Source organism: Sceloporus occidentalis, unplaced genomic scaffold, assembly GCF_023333645.1.
Source record: "Sceloporus occidentalis isolate IW3139 unplaced genomic scaffold, rSceOcc1.0.p SCAF_68, whole genome shotgun sequence".
NCBI lineage: Eukaryota > Metazoa > Chordata > Lepidosauria > Squamata > Phrynosomatidae > Sceloporus > Sceloporus occidentalis.
In genome coordinates this window covers 4,515,898-4,535,693 of record NW_028317048.1, presented here as the reverse complement: position 1 = coordinate 4,535,693, position 19,796 = coordinate 4,515,898, and the positions used below count along the sequence as shown (strand labels likewise).

The 19,796-nt window shown below is 39.6% G+C and overlaps 1 protein-coding gene across 1 annotated transcript in view; it reads left to right on the top strand.

The window, feature by feature from the left end:
* The first annotated feature begins 13,779 nt into the window (after positions 1-13,779).
* The window catches only part of LOC149286565 (retinoic acid receptor gamma), a 63,059-nt gene continuing 57,042 nt past the window's right edge, over positions 13,780-19,796 (top strand). Inside the window, exon 1 of the mRNA XM_089493886.1 lies at positions 13,780-13,970. Within this exon, the coding sequence (XP_089350012.1) occupies positions 13,780-13,970 (191 nt within the window). The remainder of the gene's footprint in view (positions 13,971-19,796) is intronic.

The window sequence follows — 19,796 nt, the reverse complement described above, 5'->3', positions numbered from 1 at the left end:
AAGAGAACATTACATCTAAACACAAACACCGGAAAAGTGTTAAAATGGTACAAAAGGTAAAACACTACCTGGTCCTTAAGGGGTTAAATATGGTAAATTTCCCTGATTATTCTTCGTCGCCTGAGGCTCATTTTTTTAGTGTATGCTCATTTTTGTTCTTTTAACATAGTCATAGTGATACATCACTATCTATCCATCTATCTATCTATCTATCTATCTATCTATCTATCTATCTATCTATCTAATCTATCTATCTATCTATCTATCTATCTATCTATCTATCTATCTATCTATCTATCTATCTACCTATCTACCTATCTACATTACATTTAGTTATAGAGCGCCAGCAGATTCCGTACTGCTATAACAATAGAGAGTGCAGTAAAAAGGATCAATAACATTAAACTTGACAAGATACAATTTGACAATTAAGATGAACACATGTTACAACCTACTGGTACAGAATGAGAAGAGGGCCCTGCTGCAAGGTTAGAGTAAATTAGGAGATTCGGGAGAATCAGAAGGACAGGGACTTGACTGAGAATGATTTGGTTGTAGCGAGGGTGATGTGGAGTAGTCGGGGGCCTGGAGATCTTGAAGGTTGGATGGTATCTTCAGGATGCAGGTAGGGGGTATAAGAACGGCAGGTTGTATGGGTTCTAAGTGAATGTTCAAAGTTTGAGTAAGTAGAAAGCAAAGTGGTACCAAATGGGTACAAATATTGGGTATGTGAATGAGAAGAAGTGATAATGTTAGAAGAGAGACACAAGACCTGCGAAGAATGAAAAGTTAAGAGTCTATTCAGATTTAAGAGAAGAGATATAGAGGGGATCTAGCTCTTTACGTAAAACCACTCTTTTACAAGTGTGTGGTCTAGTAAAGAATTTGATTCAAATCTGTTATCTAAATTGGAGGAGTTGAGTTACGTACCATTTTGGTGGGTCGGATGATATATTACACGTGGTTATCAGACTGCCTTTGGCTGGGATGGTATATAATCATAAATCAGCCTGTTATTTTGGAACTATGTGCAAGGATACCTACCTGACATCACATTTTATTATCCATTATCCTATTGGACAGAAATATCCCTATTTTGAAAACTAAAATTGTCTTTGAGACAGCTTTTTAGTTACCAGCAGACGTTGACGATACATTCCAGAAGATAAATTATTCCGGAAGGCCTGAGCAGCATGCTTTTTATGTTCATATATGTTTTTCATGCAAGTATATTGTTGATATATATGTTTGTATCTTTTGATAATATTACTTTGAGGTTTATTTTCTAAAGTGAGATTTGTCAGCAAAGTTTACAGGAGAGTTTTGGTTTCAACTCCCTGAATTCACCATTCATTATAAAGGACCAACACGGGCAGGTTTCTCCATATGTGTATTTCATGAGCTGACTTTATACACCTGTTAGCAATATGTGTGACTGAAACACTTACATCGGATAATTAGGAGAGGTGTCCCAATACTTTTGTCCATATAGTGTATCTCACTGTTGAACAAGTTAGCTCATTTATCTTATTTTCTCAGAGAATAATCTGTAGAATATTTGAATAATTAAATATATGGAATTTGCACTTCTACAATAATCCAGCATGGAATATTCCAGAATAAAATGAAATAGAATGGATTCTGTAACTCAGTAACTACGGAAATGGAAGTAATTGCGTCCTAGTTTGCCCTGGAATCTATCCAACCTTTTTGCGGTATGTGCATATGCTGAGACGGATAGTCATAGTTATGGATATAGCCCATGAATATATATATATATATATATATATATATATATATATATTTACTGTATTTGCTCAATTATAAGACGACCCACCCAAAATTTGAATATTAATTTAGGAAAAAAAGAAAAAAGCCTGAATATAAGACTACCCTATAGGAAAAAAGTTTTACTAGTAAATATTAATTCACATGTAAACTATTTTTTCATATTTAATAAAACTATGATTGAGAAAAAATATTTTTTTGTTTTTATTTCCTTTTATTTGACAACCTGCCCCCAGTTATGCACGTCTGCCACCCAACCTGCCCCCTTATATGCCACTCTGCCCCAGATATGCCTTTGAACCCCCTATGTGCAGCTCTGCCTCCCAGATATGCCTTATACACCCATATATATCTATATCTATATATATATATTCCACTCTGCCTCCCTGATATGCCTTGTAACCCCCTATATGCCACTCTGCCTTCAGAAAACCATTGAACCCCCCCCCCGTGCCACTCTTAACCACTCCCCCGATTTACCAGTGCATCCCTTTACTTGTGACCCATGCTTCAGACTCCCTGGTGTCTAGTGGTGGAGCCGGTGGAGGTCTGTGCGATGCAGACCTCCGCTGCGGGTGGCCAGTACTTCCTCCGGGGCTTCTGTAACGGAGCGTCGGCATCACATGACCTTCTGGCGCTCCACCATAGAAGCCTCGGCGGAAGTGCCGGCAGCACCGGAGGTTGTCTGTGTGCATCCTACAAACATTCACCGGCTGCAGGATGCGCACAGACAACCTTCACTGCTGCCGGCACTTCTATGGTGTAGCACCGGAAGGTCATGTGATGCGAGCGCTCCATCATAGAAGCCCCCAGAGGAAGTGCCGGCAGCAGCAGTGGCTGCGGGGGATCTGGATCTTAGTCTTGTAGTCTGACATTTATTTAAAACCTTGTCTTATAATCGAGCAAATACGGTATATATATATACACAGGTGTATATATATATAAATATCAATGCCTGGGTTCATCGGTAACTTTCTTCTGATTCAGCATGCTGCATAATTAAATAAATCAGATTTTTTTTTTATTTGGCTATTTGTACATTACAAAGCCAAGGAGGGTTGTTCATAATCTACAATGTAGTCCATGAAATGTAGTCCATTAATCTCAAATCAACTCAACTCAAAAGAATACTTTAGTAGTGAACCATTTCAAGGTGTCACCCATCTTGCGAAATGTAACACTTGTAATACAAATAAATGCAGCATTAGGAAATAATTTGTAGCACCGCTGAATGCCTCAACCCTACCCAGAAATAATGTCAGATTTTTCCTTATTCATGTTTTTGCTGGGAACGTTTAATTGGCAAGAGACACAAAAGCAGACACTGATTGGTTGTTGCCATATTAACTAAAAAGGTGCTTACAAGTTTATGTCTTTAATTTACGTGATTAAACTGTCAGAGGAAAGAATAAAATGACAGATCTGCTAAGGATTATTTGCTTAACATATTAGAGAGAACCCTTAATGTCTACGTGAAATAAAACGTTTAACTGTTAATCTGGCACTGCAACAGTGTATACTTTGTACCTGTTATGTCTTTAGGTTTTGGGTTATGCTGCCAAAATTACGGTTACATTCAGCATGTCAGATTTTAGCCCGCGGTCCGTAGCTTTTGTTCGACTTTCAGCTTTCATTTTCTATCCTCTGCTCTGGCTTGTTCTTTTTTACAGTTTAAAACGGCAAAAAAAGGTTAAAAATATATTTAGTGGACATTTGAAAAACAAAAAAGTTGATGATAAACACTGTGGGTAATGTTCTGTAACTGCTGGTTATGCAGATTTACTATAATGCATTGGTAAACATTAACTTAAACATTAAAGCATAATAATAAGGTAATATGTATAGAATAATAATAATGTAATATGTATAGAATAATAATAAGGTAATATGTATAGAATACATAGAATATGATAAACAAGAAATAACCGAGTGTGAGTGGCAAGCCGGTTGTGGATTTGGCTCTTTTTACCAGCTGAACCTTACTGATGAGCCGCAGCCGGAAGAACTGCATGTTTGTCTCATTGAACCTGGTGTGTCGTGGCTTGGCTTTCTTTGAGGATGGATTCAGACTAATATTCTACAGGATGTTTTTGAATGGCTTCATTTAGATAAAATAAGCTAAACTGCCAGTGGGGTCACCTCCCGTGGAGCAAGCCATGGCATTTAGCAGTGAACATTCTTATTTAGTCCTCAAATACAAGTGCAATTAGGCATTCGTGCACAAGAGATAATTCTTGGAACTTGAAAAGCTTCAGCCAGCAACAGTAAGGCTAACAAAGGGAATTAAAGGTTTTAGTCATATGAACAGTAGCCGAGTTTGATTGTTTAATTATAATAGGACTGGATTCCGATTTACAAATATGTTCAGTACTAACACAAAGATCACAAAACACAACTGTTCAGTAGGACTATTAGCAACACCATCTTTGGCGAGGGCTGTTCAGTAATAGGTGGGATTGTTGATGTGTGGCTATATGTTGAGGGTGATGTCTTACGTGGGATGGCTGGCAAGGGGGGTACAGGGCAATTGCCCCCTGGACTGGTCTGATTTCAAGAGTTTAGAGTGCCTCTTGACTTTCACACTTTCTATTTTTTCCTGTTTTCTATATTCTTTTTTCCTGCTCATGTAATGTGTGGTCGGGCATATCCAGCCACTGGCCCATGCTGTAGCACCTGATCTGCCACCAGAGCAGCAGATTGGTTGAGTACGAGGTGATGGCCATCACCCCACCGGGATTTGCCCCATGTTACAGATGGCCAGTCCAGGCCTACTTGGATTGTTCAGTTCTTTGTGTTCAGTAAGATGTTGTTCAATTATTCTAGTGTATTTTTCCCCACCTTGGCTGAAGAGCAGGTTCCCTCGCGTGCTCCTGTCTGTTGTTGGACAGAGAATGACCCCATTAACCCATTACAAATACAGCAAATGTAGACAAGACGACATTCAGACAGAAATGAAAAATGTTATACTCTTAATGATTAATCTGGGGTGATGACATGATATTTCACTCAGTCTATCCTTTTTGGCCAGTCTGCTTGGATATTAATACCTGTATGCTTTTGCTGTCGTGCTTTGACATCGTGCTTGCCTTGGAGTCCATGCTCACTGCCTTTCATGTTTTTCTCCTACACCCCATAACATCTCTCTTTACTGAGGCAAACTGAGGCCTTGATGGACATACTTACTGTATGTGCATAAGGCCCACTTATTAACTTGCTCTTGTCAGTAGGTAGGATGGTAGAATTACACAAAATGGTTTTAATTGATATAAGGTGTAATGGGAGGTGCAGTAAATCATGACATGACATGAAATATGCACACCACTTGACTAAGTAAATAGGAAATACAGCACCCTACCTAGCAGTGTATTAAACTAGAGGCATTACAAGGCGCAGAAGGCATCATCATTCCGCCAACATTTCAGGTGTCCAAATTGTGACACCTATGTTGGGAGGTATGGCAAGATGCTGGGTAGGAGGCAGGAGTGGCAGGTTTGGAGGTGTGATGAACAGGGTCAGTGACCTCTATTGATCTTACAGCTCTCTGGGTCAGGGGAGATCAGAGGATCTCTCCAATCAGCCCATAATGCCCACTGATCGCAACAGCAGGACAATAGGGCAGCTATGAGGGAAAGAGGGACAGTGCTGATAGCCGTGACTCTCCCACAAAAGCCAGGACGCTTGGGAAGCATGCACCATGATGTTGTGCATACCTTGGTCCCAAGGCCAACTCGTTCCAAGTGGATGGCTCCTAAAATAATTACTGTAGCTATGGCATCCAAACATTTGTGCTATTTCATAAAGATCTTTGTGGATATATATATTTTCCTGTCTTTTAAAAAAAATCAGACTTGCTTCTAAAATGGTCTGCTAAATCCTATCTATGTTTCTCTATACTTTATTTTAAATACAGTCTGTTACACCCTCTAAAGTAATCGATGGGACTTTATATTTGTCTGTTTTCTTCTTTCTAGAAAAAAACATTGATGTCTGTCTTTTATTTGCAGATTTAATATCTTAGTGTACAAAAAATAAGCCAACTGAAGCATGTTCCAGATATTCTGGGGATAATTAGCAAAGCTCAAATAAGGGTTCAATTTGCGAGTAGTTTGAGGGTAAAACAAGCCATGTGTCTTATTTGGCATTCAGTATTCATAGATGAACCAGCGTCAGGATTTAATCTGGCACAGAATTCAATATGAAGCTTCTCATTTGAGTGTTAGTGTGTGTGTGTGTTTTTGCGTGATGCTGTGGACAATCGGGACAATGATACACAGTCCAAAAATGTATTTATTGTTGATAAGTAGAAGGTTATTGAATCATTGCGATCACTTGTGTGTTAGATATGTAGAGTAAGTGATTTAGACTTGGCACGGCTAGAAGATCTGGGCTGCAGTTATATGGCAAGGTAACTGGAGTTATTTAGCACACATGTTCTAATCAGATGTATCATTTTATGTGTCTCTTTTCATTTTTCTTTCCCAGCCTGTTAGGAGAAAGTGAAAAAAATGCTGGAATTAATTTCCAAATGCATGAACATCTATAGTTTCTTACTGCGGAGGTAATGTGGGAGTTTAAGACCACCACAATGAAACGGATCTGGTGTTAAGCGTGTTTTTTGAATATTGTCTTCATATGATGTTTCTTGATCAAATGAGAGGTTAATTTATAGCGATGTAGACAGATCCATTGTTATATACATTGTTGTTTAAAGGAATGACTTTTGAAAAGTCTGTTGTATAAGACCTGCAAACACCAACTCTAATGTTAAGATGCTCAATATTTCATAGTGATTCTTAGTATACAAAAGTATTCGTCCACTATAGCCGTACAAGATGCTAATATACCTCTTTTGTACAGCACTAGGGGGTGGTCAGCAACATAGAAAAAAATACCAGAAAATAGTGATACGGCAACTTTAACTGTTTTTTCAAGTGATCAAGTGCAATAATATCATATACACTCACAACCCTTTTTTTTTTAAATTGAAGCCTGAGGTACAGTCCTTTTATAATGAAGCAAAGAAAAGTGGGGCAGCCAGCAAAAAGTACCCGTAAAGCCAAAATCGATTACTGGATCCCCAAATATTCTTAGGCAGCACTCCCGAAGGGTATATGTGACCCCCTCCTTCAGTGTCTGAATTAAATATTTCAATTAAAAAAAGATAATCGGCACTGTAAAACAACCCTAATTGTGTGATTACAGGGCAGTAAAATTATCTGCCAGTGTTTAGATGAAATGAGGTCTGTACTGGAAGTTTTCTATTAACATTCTTATAATGCTTGAATTAAGATCTAAATTCTTCTTTTGAAAAAAAGGCTAGGTTAATAAGTTACATTTAGTTTGTTTAAAAGGGAATCTATGCACCCTGTAAAGTCTATTGAAGAATTGTGTCGATGAAAAGAATAAAATGTATGTGAATTGGCTCAAATAATTGGCCAAAAGCGCCCCAAATGATACTAGCACCAGTGCCATCCCGTGTAAATAAAGTTCGGAACACAGCATTTATGTCCCTCATTTTTGTTGAAGTTTGAGGAATCTTTACTCTTGTTCTTCCACATCAACATATACTTTGCATTAACCTATATATATATATATGACACACAATGGGGATTATCACTGTAGATCAGGGTCCCTGAATACTGGTTAGTTATGTGAGGAATGGGGCTGACAGAGACAAGTGCAGGTCTAGCTCCAGATAGCATTACATGGGTAGGGAATGGGAGTGGAATTGGATGGGTGGGTAGGTGGGTGGAATTGAATTGGGTGGGTAGTGGAATTGGGTGGGTAGTAAGTATGGCTAAATGCCACTCTCTTGCTCTGTAGAAAGAGGAGAGTGACTCGGAGACCTAGGATGACAGCACTTTACCCGGAGACTCTAGGTCAAACCTAGAGGGTTTCCAGGTTACGCCTACTAACACACACTTTATTCTTTATCATACTGCCATGTTGAAAACAATACAAGGGTTTGGTCTTAATTACCCAGCCTGACGACTTATGAAGGTCAATGGAGGAATTAAGAAAGTAGGACTTGATTAAAATCGCCATAAAGTATCAGCTCAATGTGGTGTTTGAGCAGGGAAAGTCATCCAAAATATCACTGACAACAATGGCACCCTCCAAGTCTGCAGATCAATGAAGTTAACTGAAGCAAAATGAAATGAAACTACATCTTTATCCATACTTACTTTTATTACTGTATAAGGCACTGTTTTTTATGCTCAAGAAGAAAAATATTTTTTCCATGAAACTTCTACTTTAAAAAAAACAACCCTTGTAACTGAGAATTGAAATCATGGAATGTACACTACAGGCATTTCCTTTTCTAATTAAAAAGTTTGAATTAAGAAGATTAAAGGTTATGATATACGTCAATATTTTTTTGTTCTTTTACCCCATGTTCTAAACACTTTGAAGTTCCACAGATATTGACGTTTAGATTATGTTGGTCTCCCCACCTGATCAAAATAATGTGTTAGTTTCTAGTTTAAACTTCAGTTTAGTGTCGGAAACCCCTGGAGTCATGTATCCAAGGCTCCTAAAACTTTACTGCTGGCGCCTCACGTTTTGTGCTATTTACATTGATCTCTATGGGGGTATCCCTTCTTTCTTCATAAAAATGTCTGTTCGGCCCCCATTGCCTGCCTAAATTTGTCCAGATTTGCTTCATTACATTTGGAAAGTCACAGACCCTCAAAATAAGTGTTGCTTCAGCAAGTCTGTGTCCTTATTTGCCGCCCAGCATACCTCTGAGTCATTTTAAGACAACAAAAGATCCATATAAAATCTGCATACTTTTACCATCTTCACACAATAGTATCGACAAACTATATAAATTGGGAAATTATTGATTGAGAGTAAGAAGGACAAGTTTGTTGAAAAACGAAAATCACAAGGAATTCCCCCCACATTTGTGTCATGGATAAATAACTTATGAAATAGGCTTTGCCGTAAGTCGCAACGCTTTCACAGCCTGTAGTCCCACATATTTACGTAGGAATAAAATCATATAAATTAAACTATTCTGGGTTTTTTAGCAGGCTGCAGTTCACATATGTTTGTGATAGTAAGTACTATTAATAAGTGTGACACTAAACAGGAATTCTTTTCTTGAGAGTAATCTACCCACATTGTGGTCTCCAGCGAGCAGGTTCCTCAACACCTTCTGTCTTTGTTCATTTAAATATGTTATTATTGTGCATAACCCGCATTGTATAGCCCCGCAGATTCTGTTGGTGATATATACATGAAATCTACATTTTAAGCATGCCATTTGCCATCATTAAAATCACATACTGTGATGTGTTCAAGAATAGCAAAATGACTGATGCCACCATCTATCCAAAGAATGTCATTCGATGCAAAATAATATTGAGCGGGGAACTAGACTTCTCTTACCATTACAAGGTATATCTTTCCAAGAAACAAGCAATTCACTACTGACGTCTCCGAAAGGGTTCAGGTTCAGTTTCAGTCATACAGCCCATCATATTTGGCATGCATTTTGCTTTTATTACCCTGTTGATGGGGCAGGGTAACCTAACTTGTCAGGTGAACTTCTTTCAGAAGTCAGACATCGCACATTGTCTGTTCATATGTGTTAGGGTGATATTTCTGTATAATATAACACACATACTCGTTGATGTTATCTCTACTTGACTGTCTACTGATACAAGGAACTTGTTGACATGACACACAGCAAGTCAACAGTTGGTTGAACTAAAGACCTGCTTTGACCAAACCGGATTGTCAAGGAAAAATGGAACCAACATTTTTGGTAGGGGCTGTCATTTCAAATGTTTAGCAGTGAATTCCAGAAATACCTTGTCAATCATTTTTGCAAAAGCGGACTTTAAAACAAACTCGGGAACAGAAATGGCACCGGCACATCCCTGTGTATTTAAGAACTGCCATTATTCTTGGTTATTTTACATACAAATTGGGACTAGCAAATTAATCAGACAATTTGACAAGCGATTTAGATTACTTCCTTGTGTTATTATTAAAGGGGAACGCCCAGCATTTTTTATTACTAGTATCAGATTAACAAAAAAAAATATTGGTCTGTTTTCTTTTTTGAAACAGTTCTAGTTTGTGTATAATATAACATTTTCAAGCAGCTGCATATTAGTCAGTTTTGTGTGTTTTATCTCTGTTATCTTAGCCCAATCTATAAGACAACACCCTCACTCATTATTATACCTGGGAACTGTCCTGGTTTCTCCTGGAGACTAAGCGCAGCTTGGGTCGTGTGAGCAGCACCGAGGCACGCTCCACTCCCTACCCACTTCCCCTCCTACCACGCTCAATTTTTCTGTGTTTGGGGTTAGCCCGCATGCACCGTTGTGTGACCGCCAACTGTTATCAACGGACCTCCCTCCAATGTCAGCTGGACTTTCCACCGAAATCAGTGCATGCTAACACAAACTTATACATTCATTCACTCATTTAGTCACCCATTCAATCACAAAGGAAGGGATTCTTCACAGTGAGGACAATTAAGGTATGGAATTCACTTCCAAGGGAGGTAGTGTTATCCAATACATTAGATACCTTCAAAACGGGCCTCGATATTTTCTTAGAAAGGCACGATATACAGGGATATAAATAGAATAATAATATTTAGAGCTTCTTGATTCAAGGAGAAATCCGATTGCCTCTTGGAGTCAAGAAGGAATTTTTTCCCCTGATGGCAGAATTCGAAGTAGCTTAATTAGGGTTTTTTGCCTTCTTTTGGATCAAGAATAGAAAGGATAGGTAGAAGGGTTGAACTTGATGGACTTAGGTCTTTTTTCAACCTTATGAACTATATGTAACTATATGTAATTTATTCCCCCATTCATTCACTCATTCATACCGCCCAGGGGAAGCTGGAACACAGCAACACTGGGTGGTAAAAGAGAGGTTGCTCACGCAGCATGGGAGTGCCTCAGCGGTACGTTATGTCTTTGGACAAGCGGAGGCAGTTGAGACCCCTGCGACATTGGTTGTTTTGCTACTGGGGCCCGCATTAATAACATTAGGCAGCCATCGGGCCACATAGACATCAGCACGGCCCCAGTGCTTCTCCACCATCCCCTGGATCGGCCGGCCCAGTGGAAAATCTTCTGGTTTCCTGGTAGGCCAGTCTGGCCCTGGGTGTAGTGTTTGAGCAGGAAAAGTCATCCAAAATATAACATGATTGACAACAATGGCCGTCTTCAGCTGTGCAGATCAACGGAGTTTGTTGAAATAAAATAAAACCATATTCTTGACTATTCTGTCCTACATTTCTGTTATACAAGCCTGTATTTTATTACTTAAAGGCCAGAGCTGTGGACAGACACAGCATACAAGCAGGTAGTGGGGTCTCCATATTGGACACATCAGAGTCAGACATAAGCAGGGGAGAGGTCTGCTCTTTACAGACATACTGCACAGATTCTGTCAATGAATTGGAACCGTTTAGGTATTTGTAGGGATGAGGGTTATTTTCACTTTGGTTGGTAACATGCTGGGAGTTGTTATAAGTTGAAAGGTTCATCACTCCAGTTATTGGACCACAGTTCGTATAGCCTACGCCACTAACGCATGCAAGGTCGCCTGTGATCGTGTGTTCACCACCGTTCTACTAATAACTGACAGTGTCTTGAGCAAACTGTGACTCTTGTGAGAAAATATGTGAAAATAGAATTGGGAACTTAGAAGCACAGAAAAGAGAATTCATGACAGTTCATTACAAGAGAGGGATTAGGTGGAGGGGGCCAACCAGAAACAGAAAATTGTTTGATGGGATAAATTCTAAACATGAAGGCAGCAGAGGAGACTAAGAAAACATCACAGATGTGGTATTAAAAATCAAAAAGAACCCCACCATGTGAAATAAAAACACCCAAAATAGAGCAATAAAAGAAAACAAGCTAGTGTGTAAGAGCAAATGATGAAATATAAAAAAAAAGAAGGAACGTGCAGCACAGAATTGCTATAGACCGAAAAGAAGTGAGAGAGAAAAAAAATGAAGGGATATGGAAAAAAAAGAGCCAGGGAAGGAAATAGCAGGGAGGGGGTGCGGGTGACAGACAGGGTAGGGGGAGAGTAAGGACGGCACAGGGACAGAACGAGCCTGTTGTGAGTTAGGAGTGCGGTTTTGAGTTCCTTGTGGAATATTTGAGCTCAGTTTCTGCCCTCGGGGTGGTACAGCCAAGGCTTCAGCTCAGTGGGAGCCAAGCCTGCCCCAGCGCTGGCAGTGAGAACATAAGCGCTATTTATCTCACAGCCCAAAAAGACTCCTGATTTAAATCATATGGTGCGTGCGGCACACATTTCCACCGAGTCTGGACACGGCTCAAAAAGGGGGTAAAAACACACAGACACATAGGAAGCAGATCCACACCCTGTTCTCTCATTCGGCTGCCGCCACTGCCGGTTCTTAACCCTTGCTGTAATGTTTGCGAGCAAGCGGTTAATGGTAGGCCCTTGCTGGGAAATTTCCTGGAACCAGTGGAGGCATTCTTATTATTTCTGCGGGCTAGGACATCATAATTCGGTAATTAGCTTGGAAGGTTCAGCAGATCGCCTCACATTTGCTTGGCCAGAAAAAAACTAAAAAAAAAACAAACTTGATCTGTGCAAAAAAGAAATAATATGGTCATTCCAGTTTGTGTTTTTCAGGAGTTATAAGGGTTAATGGGCAAAGCCTAGCTTTGTTTTGTGTACACATGTTCCGTCTGTCCTCACATTCTATATCACCTATACATTAATGCATAGCCTAGCAGATACCGAGACGCCAATACGGCTCCCCAGACTCCGCAGAGCCCCATCTTTCACCGAGAATATGAGCGGCCCCTGCTGCAAACATGGAAAGAGTGTTGTCATCCGTTTTACGAGGCTTCCTTATTGGCTAGTTTAATAGCAGATCGAGGGAGGGATTTTTTTTTTTTCAGTGGTTTCAAATAAAACCTGCATGTGTGTATAACAGTATGTAGCTGGAACGGCTCTGCGTGGTGTGTGCCGTATCTCGAATAACAGCGCAGGGACCAGTTAAAGAACCAATATATAGCCAGGGATAAAGTGATGTTTGTACTAAATAAGAAGTTGGGATGCAGTCATCAAATAGGCAACTTGTCCCAAATTTCCTGTGGAAATGTTTACAGTTTAATTGCAATTAATTGTGAAATTAATTGCAGTTTTTTCGGAAGTAATACTGCAGGGTTTTGGACATGAAAAAACTGCAATACTGCACTTTCACTACAGTATTACTGCACATTTACTGCAGTTTTACTGCATTTGTACTTCACTGTACTGCAGTTTTACTGCAGTGATTTTTGTACGGAAGTACAAATGCAATAAAGCTGCAGTACATTGAAGTACAACTGTAGGTTTGCAATATATTGACGTAAAAGTGCAGTAAATGTGCAGTAATACTGCAGTGAAAGTGCAGTATTGCAGTTTTTTCATGTCCAAAACACTGCAGTATTACTTCCGAAAAAACTGCAATTAATTTTTCATAAGGGATCATGGTTTTGCTTATAAACAGCAATTATGGTAATTAGGGAAACAGTGCAGTCACCATAGCAACCTATAACGTGCGGCTGCACCACTTTAACCACTTGCACCATAACTCCCATTATTTCCATGTAACACATAACTGTGTTTGTCAGTGAGGCATATGACATTCAGATGTGAATGACCTATTATTCAATGTCCCCATTTTCATACTTATTGAATTAGATTTTTTATCACAGCTGAGGAATTACATTTGAAATGAATAAACAGGGTTTCCAGGATTCCTTCCAGAAATTAATCCGCAGCATGTATTTTTTTAAATTTTTCAACAGGAGGAGATGTGACGGAAAACGCAGCCAACTTTGGCGTCACGTCAGCTACCTGCCTGCCTCGTCTAAAGGAGCATCATGGATTTATTGTTAAAACACTAGACAAGATTGTGGTGTGTGGAAAATAATCACTTGGAACTGCCGAACGCAAAGGACTGGGTGACTCTGACGCGCCAGGACAATGGCAAACAGCAGCAAAGAACGTCTCTGTGCATCTGGGCCTCCTCTCAGTCATGTCAATGGCTATCCTCCGGCAGTCTACCCATTTGCTTTCGGCGGCGGGATTCGGAGCTCACCACCCTTCGAAGTGCTTGCTAATGGTGGCTTCTTCCGAAATTTCCCTACCGACCTGCCCAAAGAGATGGCTTCTCTGTGTGAGTATAAAGCTAGTATTAAGATACCTTGTTCTCATTACTGTTACGGCGCACGGCTTAATACAAGCAAGTATGTTCCAATCATGTTAATAAGAACACATTGCAAGCGTCGCAATAATCGTTTAGCATAGCGGTGTCAAACATGGTCTAAAAGGGCCAAAAAACACAAAATGATTCTCTAAATAACAGTCAAGCCGCAAAGATACCCTGTTACCCTGGAATTACTGTTGGTTCAGTGGAGAGATAAAAGAACAAACCCACAGAAATATATCTTCTACCACAACTGCTTATGCGTTTGCCAGAAACAGGGACATTGATGGAAAGCATTGGTAGGTTCTTTGCCAATTTAGAAATTAATTCCTCTTTTCCAGAATGGTTGTAGGGTTGAATATAATAAAACCATAGGATTACTTCTCTCTGCTTCTCAGCAGAGTGTAGAGTGGAAAAGAGATTAATTTTGTGGTTTGTCACATCCAGCTTCTGCCATACCACCCCTCGCCTGGTCCTCCTCCTAATAATTCTGCATCTTCTTTGTTGTTGACATTTTTTGTTGCTCTAGTGGCGACATAGCTTCACTGATCATTCTGGCATGCAGGCGTATGATACCAAGGCATACCCGATGCACGGATATTACAGGGTCCGATCACTACAGAATAGGTCCTTTCGCTGGTACCGCTCCGAGTTGGGATCATACAAGACTTGGCTCAAAACTTTCTATACATTTCAGAATAACATTATATACAAAAGTGAGCATAGTCCAGAAAGCTCAGGTGTCTGTATCTTCTAGTTAATGCATCATGGGTGAATGTGTGGTGCCACATGACCTAACGTGCATGCATTTAACTTCTCTTTTGGACATCAAATACGATTTTGCTTGCCTGTGACACACAGATACACCACAGAGATGCCATGGGAAAGCAAGCAAAGACAGAAGAGTTAAAAATGTGTGAATGTGGAGATACTTTGTTTTAATTAAGTACATTTTAATACATTGTTGACCAGCGCAAAATCTAGCACTACTTGGGACCTTTAAATGTCCTAACATAAGGTCAATGATATCAGTCTTTCCATGGAAGAACCCTTGTATATGCAGGTCTGGATTCTCTGTTTAGACTTAAGATCCTTTACCAATTAGACCCCCATGCAATATGATATATGTCCATAAAATCCATATCTCTATTTGTACATCATCCTCTTGCATATCTACATGTATGTACTTAAAGCAAGGTTGGGCAGATTTTTCACAGAATGGTGTCCCTTGGGGCGCTAGTACTGACGTTCATAGTGACACTGCCCCGGTGTAATTCTACCTAAAAATGCCCTTAGCTGTAGAGAACCCTATGCTCCTCTGGAACCACCTGCCTCCTGAATGTTGCTTGCAGGCTTAACGTGTTTTCGGACAGGGTAGCCTTTAGTGTAGTTCTGTACTGATGCAGGTTCAGGTAAGAGCGAGGGGATTTCCCACCTACTAAGAGGGGCTTGGCATATATACATTTTTTCCTGAATACTCTTCATAGTTCCTGCCATTGGTGTAGAGCTGAATTAGTTGCAGCACGTATGCGCAGAACATAGCCTAAAATAGAAATTGAGGAGAAGAGAGGAGATCGTGTTACGACCACATCACGGAGCAGATGTGAATACTTTCATCTGGCAAATAATAAAGATATACAGATTGTTTATAGTCTCAAGATGGGAATGACTGCGTAGCAGCATCCTGCTTGAGATCTGTAAGTGACTGCCCAGAGGTCACGCACTGTGGCAGATCCTCTTTGGGAGCCACAGGTAGGTCACTATAGGAAGTTTTGAGATGTTTTACAGAAGAGAGACTGTTCCCTTAGGAGAGCCGCACCCATGGGTGCAGTAGCTCAGATTTGAGCCACAGCTTATAATTATCTTTGTAATAATAGTAAATAGAGAGCGCTCCTGAGGGAGAGGCTTTGTGTTACTGTCTCTTTGTCTGTTTGTATATGCATCCTTCATCACTTCACTTTATCCTTACCTTCTATAAACATTTCATTCCTCTCTCCCGTCCATGTGCCACTCGCTATCACATAATAGCACAATACAAGGTATGGTTTCAAATTGGCACCAGTATCAACTTCTAATTAGGAGTTATCTAGGTGACGTGCTAAGTAAATTCCTTGGTGCGTTTGGTACTGGTGTATAGAATGTTTGAGCCGGCTACTCCATTTTAGGAGCCACTTTCATACATGGAGAAGCGAGTGCCAATAGTAAAAAGTTTCATGGCATCACCTGGCTTTTGCTATATATGTCCAGCCTTCCCTTATTATTTACGTAATAACTTTTCTTTGCCACAGAATTTAGGTGCCACTGGGCCCCAGCAGTGTGGTTCCATAGTCTTTTTAGAGAGTACACTTTATCTGCCATTTTTTAATAGCAGGGTTGAGTGCCCTTTGCCATCGTCCATGACCGTGGCAGATTATTCAGGTGGCTCTTCTAATTTTATCTCTTCCATTTTTTGTTGCTTCTCACTTATCATTGGCTCCTTCTCCATATCATCACCCTTTCTTTATTGATTGTGTATCTTGTAGCAATTTTTTCTTTCAATCTAGGCAATTACCACTTTCCTGTAACAATATGCTTTGTGTGTCCCTCCTTGTACGAATTCTTCTTCTTGCTCTGCGTACCCTTCCTCCTCCCACTGTTCCAATGCCTCCCGCACCCCACCCTGTTAATACTTTTCTGCGTCTCCCCCCTGGCTGGCGGTGTGCCTTGACGGCATGTCCTCAGGTGGGAGTTACGTGCCATGACAGGCTTTTTATGGGTGTTGACTGGCATTCTGCCCATTTTTAACATACAGATCAGGACAAGTATAGGAAGCTGCATGGATGAAGCACTGTCAATCAATCCCAGCTGGATTATGGTTCCCTCTTACCCTGTGCTTTTTTTTCATGTATTAACCATTAAATAGCCAGCACATGCTTTTTGAATACCTCCCTAAATAGAGGTATTGCTTTATATTTGTTGTAAGTGATGTATTCCGCTTTGGGGCTGCCCTAGGTCTGTCCTCCGGCTCAGTGGTTGGCATCCAGGTACATTAATGGCGCTGTGGATATGATGTCCCGGTGTGCTGTGTCTTAAACGCGCGCAGCGCCTTTTAATGAAGTGTATGGAGTCTGCACAGCCTCCATAGCATAAATCGCTGATTGGGGAGATCTTTGATCTCCCTTGTAACCGGCCTATTGTGCAGGGGTACACCGGGGGCTATACATAAATTTGCCTTTTGAGGTTTTCTATGAAATCTGTTTTTCATTGAATTTTGTAAACACCTCTGTTGGCTTTCCCTTTTAATAAATATTTATACCTTTTTTTTTTTAATAAAAACCCATAATTTGCACATTTCTAGGCATCGGTGCCTTTAGAAATATGAGCATGAACTTTAACAAGATTTCAATTATTAACTATTTATTGTATGAATTAATGACAAGATTTAATGTGTAAAGTGATGGTATTTTAACAAACAGAGATCCTGACTTTGATCTAAAATCTTTTGACTATGTTATAGCACTTTAAAATAAATAAAATGGGTGACTTTCTAACATGGCCCCCAATGGGCCTTAATTGTGCCAGAATTGTGTAGAATTTCCCTAAATAATAAGTAATATTAAAACAACATTATGTATCAGTAAGCATTGTGTTATATGTGATAATGAGTGTTTTGTTTTGCAGCCCTTGTGATATAATATCTTTATCTATCTATGTATCTATGTATCTATCTCTCTCTCTCTCTCTCTCTCTCTCTCTCTCTATATATATATGTATGTATGTATGTATGTATGTGTGTGTGTGCACATGTTGTTATTTTATTAATATAAAGCTTTCGGGAGCTTTACTCCCTTTCTCAAGAAAGGGAGTAAAGCTCCCGAAAGCTTGTCATTCCTAAATTCTATTAGTCCAATAAAAAAGGTATAATCACAAGATACTTATTTCATCTGTTATTTGATATTGACACCACTGGACTAATACGGCTACAACCTCTACTTTAATATATATAAATCAGGGACAGGGTCTTTGGATGTTATACCTCAGCACAGCACCAGGTGTCACTGTAGTGCAATGGTAACAGAGAGGACAGATTGAGAACTGTTCATGTGTAGGGTCATCACCTTAACAAGGTTCAGTCTCAGATCTCATTCACTCTTTTTAACTTATCCAGGAGAATTTGACGCAGAACATACTGGAAAATTATAGTTTAGTAATTCTTTAAAGATAAGCTAGTTTTTAAACAATAATCTCTACGGAGCATCACCTAATACTAGAATCATATCCTGCAAATCCTGGACAGTTGGTGGGGATGTGATGTTAGTTTATTGTTGACTTAAAAAAGGAAGGGTTATGCAGAATAAATAGGGATTCGTTTACTGATATCTCTGCTTAGTTTTTTCAATTATCCACAAAGGACTGGAACTTGAATGTTAACTTAAATATCTCCCTTTTTTCTCAAATCCTTTGTTTTATACACTAAACAACAACCTACATAAAGGTGTATACCTATAAACATAAGCTGTATATAGTATGTATTAGAAACCCACCATTTGTATATACCATAGCATAGCATTTCATTTTTCTACATTCTCTCTTACTGTCAAACCAGTGGTGATCTATGCTGCAATAGCATAGACCTCCATTGATTTTTTACGTTCTCTGGAAGGTCAGGGGAGATCAGCAGATCTCCTAAATCGACTTATGCTTCCCCAAAAAAATAGGCCTGTAGGGGAAGCTACCCGGGACAGGGGGGCAGTGCCTTAAAATCTGCATCATCCCCGTAAAAAGCAGAATATTTTATAACTAGAAATCCAGGCACATGTAAGTGGTGATTGTGGATAGTTCTATGGATTATTGGTTAATTGACAAGCAACCAAAATCATTCTCGTTGGTTGCCTGTAAAACTATAGCTAATAGAGTTTGTCACAGCTTTGGATGGTGACCTCTTCCCCTCAGCAATCTGAAGACTCTTTGTTCAAGTGTCACAAAGACAGCATTTAATTGTCTTCTACACTACCTGACCCTCAAGCAATCTGCTAACAAAAAAATTGAAAAATCAGACATAAAAGTAAATTTGGGAGATGGTCTCCAGCCATACTCCATCCACCTTTTAAGATACAAATAGGATCTACCTTATTAACCACAAGTGACGGGATATATATGGGAAACAAAATAAGCTAATTCCTTGAGACAGTAATTAAAACCAGGAACATGTAATACTGCCTAAGGGCAAATAGTTGCACACCACATCCCCCTAGCCTCTTAAAAGGATCATCTGTACTTAAAAAGTCAACCCAAAAACCCTTTGAGCGCCCATATGAAGTGCTGGTATATTTAGTTATATTGATGCCTATTATAGTGTTAATAAATAATGTGTTGAGCAATATGTTTACAGATTAATAAGGGGATTACATTTTTTGTATGTGCCACATTGTTACATATATATATATATATATATATATATATAAATATTTTACATGCATACATAATGAATATATAATGCCACCTTACCCGCACAATCTATATGACCTTAACTTTGTACCCTTCCACCAGCTACTCAAGTCAGACCTTGCTCGTTGGTTGATACAACACTTCACGTGCACAGGGAAAATTAACGTAATAAAAATTCATATTCTCCCAAGGATTCTTTACCCTCTCCAAACTCTGCCCATTCACACCCCAAAGAATTCTTCTCTGACATGGGTGTAACTAGCTAACAGTCAGGTGTATTGAAGCTGGGGTGAAAATCTTTTAGATTGAATCCCAAATCCATATCTACTCTGCACATGGCCTATGACCCAGCAATCCCCCCCCCACC